At 42.5% G+C, this 7,500-nt stretch overlaps 1 protein-coding gene across 1 annotated transcript in view; it reads right to left on the minus strand.

Moving 5' to 3' along the window:
* Positions 1-7,500, minus strand: part of uacaa (uveal autoantigen with coiled-coil domains and ankyrin repeats a) — a 44,162-nt gene that overhangs the window by 25,841 nt on the left and 10,821 nt on the right. The window contains exons 3-5 of the mRNA XM_076266375.1: positions 2,942-3,030; positions 2,045-2,109; positions 1,208-1,265 (exon numbers count right to left, since the gene is read on the minus strand). Of these exons, the coding sequence (XP_076122490.1) occupies positions 1,208-1,265; positions 2,045-2,109; positions 2,942-3,030 (212 nt within the window). The remainder of the gene's footprint in view (positions 1-1,207; positions 1,266-2,044; positions 2,110-2,941; positions 3,031-7,500) is intronic.

Consider the following 7,500-nt stretch of genomic DNA (forward strand, 5'->3'; position numbering starts at 1 on the left):
CACACACACACACACACGATAGCTGCAGCCGTAACTGGGACCATCATGGCCAAGACTATAGTCACTATGACCATAAAGAGGTGCTGTGTGTAGGGTGTGTGTGTGTGTGTGTGTGTGTGTGTGTGTGTGTGCATGCAATGTGTGTGTATGTGAGGTGTGTATGTGTGCTATGTGTGTGTGAGGTGTGTAGCGTATGTGTTGTGCATTTGAGATATGTGGGAAAGGAGTTGGTATGTGTTTGTCTGAGGTGTGTGTGTGGTGTGTGTATGAGAGGAGGTAGGGTGTGTGTGTGTGTGTGTGTGTGTGTGTGTTTATGTCTCTCTGTCTCTGTGCGTGGTCAGTAGAATAGATATGATGCAGCTCATCAGTCCTATATAATTACCAGATAAGTGATGTTCACATCCTGCTCCCTATGAGTGTGTGTGTGTGTGTTGAGTGGTGTGTGTGGTGTCTATGGTGTGTGTGTGGTGTCTATGGTGTGTGTGTGGTGTGTGTGTGTGTGTGTGTGTGTGTCTGTGTGTGTGTGTGGTGTGTGATGAAGCTGCACTGGAGCTCCACTGCTGATGCTGTTTATCCTGACTTCCACTTGAGTTGTGACAGGGGACTGCATGTTCCAACCAGCGCTGCTATCTATCCTCCCCATATCTCCAGTCTAGTCTGCAATCTGCCCTTATTACTCTATGTGTGTGTGTGTGTGTGTCTGTGGGTGGGTATGTGGATGGGTGGGAGTTTATACTGTATGTACATTGTCTTTGCACATGTCATGCACACATAGCTTTTTACTGATCTGCAAATACATAAAAATCCGAGTTCTAACTTTTAGTGCATCACAACTAAGAGGCCCCATTGAAGTGGCATAGACTGCTAAGTACTCTGGCAAACATCCATTCAAATCATGCACACAGAGACACTACAGCAGACTGTGTCCTGCAGTGAGAGCTGTCAAAAGCAACCAAATACGAAATGTAAATTTGAGCAGCTTGGCGGATGAGGAATGACCAGTGCTATGGGTTTGCTATTCCACTCAATGCTCTGGCCATAGCCAAATCAATATCAATGGATCTGTAGCACAAAACAAAAATACAGAAACATGTATGTACACACTATTATTTGCACAAACACACCCCATCCACCCCCCCACACACACACCCCCGCCCCACACCCACACAAATACCCCCAGTCCACACCCACACAAATACCCCCACACCTGCATCATGTACTGCTGTTCTTCCTTGCAGGTCTGTGGCATCAATGGGACAGTTATTCTGTGAACAGGAAGACCATACTGTAGGTGTCAACAATGGAAACACACACACACACACACAGCCAATAAAGCAGCACAGGGACACACACAAGTTCAACTGGATGCTCATTTGGGTGTGTTATATTGTGTTTAATCTTCTGCACAAAGCCAAACAATTAATTTACTTCCATGTTTTTTTAGTTTTGATCTGTCTTCACTTCAAAGTGTACTGGTATTAGGTTTTAATCTCTCAAAGCTCCTAAGGGGGCACAATCCATCTGTTAAAACATCAGTCTTCTTCACTACGGTGCCAGTGCTACAGCTCCATAAACAGAAAGTATACTTTTCCTTTGGCGCCTCCATCCAATTACATTCAAGGGATGTTTACGAATGGGAGAGTCCAGACAGCTACAGTAGCACACCAGAGCGTGATGGGAGGACAGTACACAAAGACCTTCCTCCACAGTCCTCCATCAGATGTCAAGTAAGGATAGGAGACCTTTCACAAACCTCCTCCTTCAGAACCACTTCAACTGACAATATCCACGGCAGCTTTTTGGAGGTTATTCCTGAGTATTGTTGTTCTATTATGTTCATATTGGCGCTGGGCAACAATCATCCAATCATAGCAATGGAACCATTCATGTGGTTGCCCAGCAACACTGTTCAAATAGTTGTCCTATGTGTCATCACATAAGCATCCTTTCAAAGCCCCCCCTGTGGTGTGAGTGTGTGTGTGTGTGTTTAAATTATTTCCCGTGCAGAAGTTAAAACTGCTACTCGACGAGTGAGGGTTGTTACCTGTAGCAGCCTCTGCATGCAGAGTGTGTGTCCGGCCTTGGCAGCAAGGTGGAGGGCGGTCTTGCCTGTAGCAACACAGGGAACACAGTCTGCTTCAGAGCTTTGGAGCAGGAGGGGGTCCAGAACGCTCCGGTTGAAAGACGTTTACGCACGCACGCACCCACACACGCACGCACGCACGCACGCACGCACACACACACGCACGCACGCACACACACACGCACACACACATGCACACACGCACACGCACACACGCACACGCACACACATACACACACACACACACGCACACACACACACGCACACACACACACGCACACGCACATCTCAATGAATATCTGTAACAGTAAGATTCCTCCAAATGAGGCCAACTTTATAGTGTGCATGCTCGATAAGAAGGTTTCAATGGGTCTGCTGTCGCTGCCTTCAACTGTCTAACGAGTCACTTGCTGTAGCAGGCATCAAGGTACCGGCTATGAACTTTGTGTCTGAGAGCCGAGCAAGATAGCAACACAGAACAGCGTTGCCATGATTCCGACAGCTGACTAATCAGTGGGAGTTGAGACGTGCTAAAGAATCCTGAAGGATACATGTACACTGCCTTCAAAATTCAGCAAAACGAGGGTAACTTACTTGGCAGAAATGTATACAAATATTTGATTCATTCATGCCTTGATGCCTTGCTGCCACCAAATGCTATCTTAGAAGGCAGGAATTTTTTTTGTTTCAGATGCAGCCATAGTGCGTGTGTGTATCTGTGTGTGTTCATGTGTGCATTAGTGTGTGTGTGTATCTGTGTGCGTTCATGTGTGCATTAGTGTGTGTGTGTATCTGTGTGTGTTCATGTGTGCATTAGTGTGTGTTTTTCAGCCCTGTGTAGCCTGAGCCTTTTCTTACCAGATCCATTGGTGGAATTGACATCAGCGCCGTGAGTGAGAAACACAGTAAGGCTCCTCTCGTCTCCCCGTCCTGCTGCTTCATGGAACCTGAGGAGAGACACAGCAACGGCGTACCGCATGACACCCACAACACACACACACACGGAGCAGAGAGAGGAACCTGAGGAGAAACACAGGGACAGCGTACCACATGACACACACACAGCCACGGCGTACAGTAGGACACCCACAACACACACACACGGAGCAGCGAGAGGAACCTGAGGAGACACACAGGGACGGCCTACAGCATGACACCCACAACACACACACACGGAGCAGAGAGAGGAGACTCTGGGTCTGCTGTTAACATTTGTGTGGGGATGATGCTTTTCCAATATGCGCTAATCCGCCAGTGTCTGCAGAAAAGCCTCAGACTTTTTTCCATCTCTGAGGCTGGACCCAGATGGTCCTGGAGTGGGGCAGGGATAAATCAGGGCTCAACTGGGATACAACGCAACCATAAAACTATGGGAAAACTACTTCAAATAATGACATGTTTAAATTTCATTTAAATTCATTTTACATGTACCAACTACACTGTTTACACAATTGTAGCATTGATGTTGTCTGTTAGTGAATGTCCCTAGTATTCCAACTCCTACTGGAAGCACTGAGGCTGTTCATCACTGGTGAGGCAGCCTCTTGCAGGCCCTAGTATTAAATGGAAAAAGTTGATTGGTTTGTTGTGCTTCTTTGGGCCAATGTGTACTGAGGTAGTATGGGTTTATTAGTGTAGATAGTATGGGTTTATTAGTATAGATAGTATGGGTTTATTAGTATAGGTAATATGGGTTTGGGTTTATAGGTAGTATGGGTTTATTAGTATAGGTAGCATATGTTTATTACTATAGGTAGTATGGGTTTATTAGTATAGGTAGCATGTGTTTATTACTATAGGTAGTATGGGTTTATTAGTGTAGGTAGTATGGGTTTATTAGTAAAGGTAGCATGGGTTTATTAGTATAGGTAGCATGGGTTTATTAGTGTAGATAGTATGGGTTTATTAGTATACTGTAGGTAGTATGGGTTTATTAGTATAGGTAGCATGTGTTTATTACTATAGATGGCAGGGTTTATTAGTATAAGTAGCATGGGTTTATTAGTGTAGATAGTATGGGTTTATTAGTATATGTAGCATTTGTTTATTACTATAGGTTGCATGGGTTTATTACTATAGATGGCAGGGTTTATTAGTATAAGTAGCATGGGTTTATTAGTGTAGATAGTATGGGTTTATTAGTATAGGTAGCATGTGTTTATTACTATAGGTTGCATGGGTTTATTAGTATATGTAGCATGGGTTTATTAGTAAAGGTAGCATGGGTTTATTAGTATAGGTAGTATGGGTTTATTAGTATAGGTAGTATGGGTTTGGGTTTATAGGTGGTATGGGTTTATTAGTATAGTAGTATAGGTTTATTAGTATAGGTAGCATGGGTTTGGGTTTATAGGTAGTATGGGTTTATTAGTATAGGTAGTATGGGTTTGGGTTTATAGGTAGTATGGGTTTATTAGTATAGGTAATATGGGTTTGGGTTTATAGGTAGTATGGGTTTATTAGTATAGGTAGTATGGGTTTGGGTTTATAGGTAGTATGGGTTTATTAGTAAAGGTAATATGGGTTTATTAGTATAGGTAGCATGGGTTTATTAGTATAGGTAGTATGGGTTTATTAGTATAGGTAGTATGGGTTTATTAGTAAAGGTAGCATGTGTTTATTAGTATAGGCAGCCCTACGTTAATAGGCACTTCTGTCAGCAGCACAATACATATTTCAGGAACTCAATAAGGTTTTTCGCCCTTTTATCACAAGCAGTTTTAGTGTCAGAAAAGGACATAGACCCAGGTTAAGGCTACCTGGATGGAGTTTTGCATTTGAGATTCAAGCATCAGAAATGATAAGGAGGCACAAGTCTTTTGTGTTTTATCTGTTTGAAGAACAAGATTCAGGGAAACAGAGACTTTGCACAGTCAACTGGAACACAAAGCCCAAAGGCTAAAAAGTGAAACAGGTTTAAAAAAAAAACTGATTTACATACTAATATTCAACAACTCCTTCAACTCTTGAATTAAACTGTCTACAAATCATCAAGTCTTAAAGAATAGCACTAGGAACTGTTTTTAAAGGAGAATTCCGGTGTGATATTGACCTAAAGTGTGTTGAAACATGATACCGAGTGAACGTATGTCTCATAGCCCATCTCGGCTTGTCCCCTGCACTCCAAAATCTGGCGCTAGTTAGCCGATGCTAACAATGGTGGTGCTCCGGCATCGGCCTAGCCATGCAAATAAATCACTGTTTTACACCATTTACGAGGCTCAATGTATCTCCACACTTCATTGGTAGACTTCCGAGGGCCCTGACATTTAAAACGAGACATTGAGAACTTTGAAAAAGCACTGGTAGTTTACTTCCAAGACGATTGATACAGACAGGTCCTTCACGAAGTATAGCGTTTGCAGACATCTTGAATTTAGTCACGATAAGTCGAGCGACGAGCAAGAATGAACAGGTATGATAAGGGATCAGATTCCAAAAATAATTCTGTGGAAATGCATGGATTCCAGTTTCTTCCAGTAGCAGCAACTGGAATCCATGCATTTCCACGGAATTATTTTTGGAATCTGATCCCTTATCATACCTGTTCATTCTTGCTCGTCGCTCGACTTATCGTGACTAAATTCAAGATGTCTGCAAACGCTATACTTCGTGAAGGACCTGTCTGTATCAATCGTCTTGTAAGTAAACTACCAGTGCTTTTTCAAAGTTCTCAATGTCTCGTTTTAAATGTCAGGGCCCTCGGAAGTCTACCAATGAAGTGTGGAGATACATTGAGCCTCGTAAATGGTGTAAAACAGTGATTTATTTGCATGGCTAGGCCGATGCCGGAGCACCACCATTGTTAGCATCGGCTAACTAGCGCCAGATTTTGGAGTGCAGGGGACAAGCCGAGATGGGCTATGAGACATACGTTCACACTCGGTATCATGTTTCGACACACTTTAGGTCAATATCACACCGGAATTCTCCTTTAATCTTATTTTGTTTTAGTCCTCTGTGCAATGTCTCGGTACAGAGTTTAAAGTCGTCCTGATTTGATAAAAAAAAAAAAAACTTAATTGCCGGTTCAAGATTCATGAGTTACAACTCTTTCAAAGTGCTTTGAGTCTGGACAATATTTTTAAATTAGGCCTCCTTGATAACGTTAACTGTAGAAAAGTTGCCTCGGCAGAGGAAGTAATTAGAATAGAATCAACTTAAGGCTAAAAAGTTACAACAGTTACTATAAACTTAACAAACACACACACAGTGTATATACAGTGTTTCATCTGCGTGGCAATGTGTACGAATCATTTGTGTCAATCATGATTAGTCACAGGATGGAATTTCTCTTACATCCCAGGTCTGTTCGCCACGGTGACAGCATTCCGTGACAAACGGTGAGAGATGGGAGCGTGGAGGAGAGAGAGGTCAGACGGACGACAAGGAGAATGCAGCGAGCAGATAGGACAGAAGGAAGGAACAGAGAAGTGGGGAGAGGAAGCTGCAGAATAAGAACAGATACAATAGGTCTGTACATGGAACAGAGGATCCCATTGATGATCACTCATCACTAATCACTCATCACTAAGGAACACTCATGTACATGCATGTGGCCTTGATCGACTCCAATCAACCTAATTATTCTGAGAAGCTCCTCGCCTGTGTCACTGAAGATGGACTTCACTGAAACATAATGGAACCTATTCATCAAATTCAGAATGTCAACCTTCAGAGTTTTAACCTCTTCTTTCCCTGCTGATGTGCCGAGCACCCCTTTTCATTCACCAGTCACACTCTCTCTCACACACACACACAGACACACACTTGTGGGCAGCCCTGTTTATACTTGCACTCTCTCTCTCTCTCTCACACACACACACGGGTCATTCCACGTCAATTCAACCACACCAGACCTCACAAGTCTGAAAAATCATTTTGGTTATCATTTTTAGAGCACCCAAACACCTTGTGGGAATATACAAAGATTTTTTAAATATGTTTTTCTTTATTCTCCATGATCCCTTCTTTTTGAAAACACCAATTTGACTTGTCTTATGCAAATCTTTCTTTTTTATTTTCCACCCTGAACATGGGCAAAATGCCCCATTGACATCAATGTTTTATATAGAGTCACCACACTGTAACCAGTGGTAGCTCTATACAAAACATATTGATGTCAATGGTGCATTTTGCCCATGTTCAGGGTGGAAAGTGAAAAAGAAAGATTTGCATAAGACAAGTCAAATTGGTGTTTTTAAAAAGAAAAGATCATGGAGAGTAAAGAAAAAAAAATATTTAAAAAATCTTTGTATATTCCCACAAGGTGTTTGGGTGCTGTGAAAATGAGAACCAAAATGATTTTTTAGACTTGTAAGGTCTGCTGTTCAGACCCTGAAGGAATTTATTTTCTGTTCATTGTTTTTTGTGAGAGTGTTTCTACTTATCTCAGTAAGGAAAATAAATCAAGAGCC

Source organism: Alosa pseudoharengus, unplaced genomic scaffold (genome assembly GCF_046254945.1).
Source record: "Alosa pseudoharengus isolate Yale_2024_CS ecotype anadromous, Long Island Sound unplaced genomic scaffold, YU_APseudo_1.1 YU_APseudo_1.1_scf_10, whole genome shotgun sequence".
NCBI classification, from domain to species: domain Eukaryota; kingdom Metazoa; phylum Chordata; class Actinopteri; order Clupeiformes; family Clupeidae; genus Alosa; species Alosa pseudoharengus.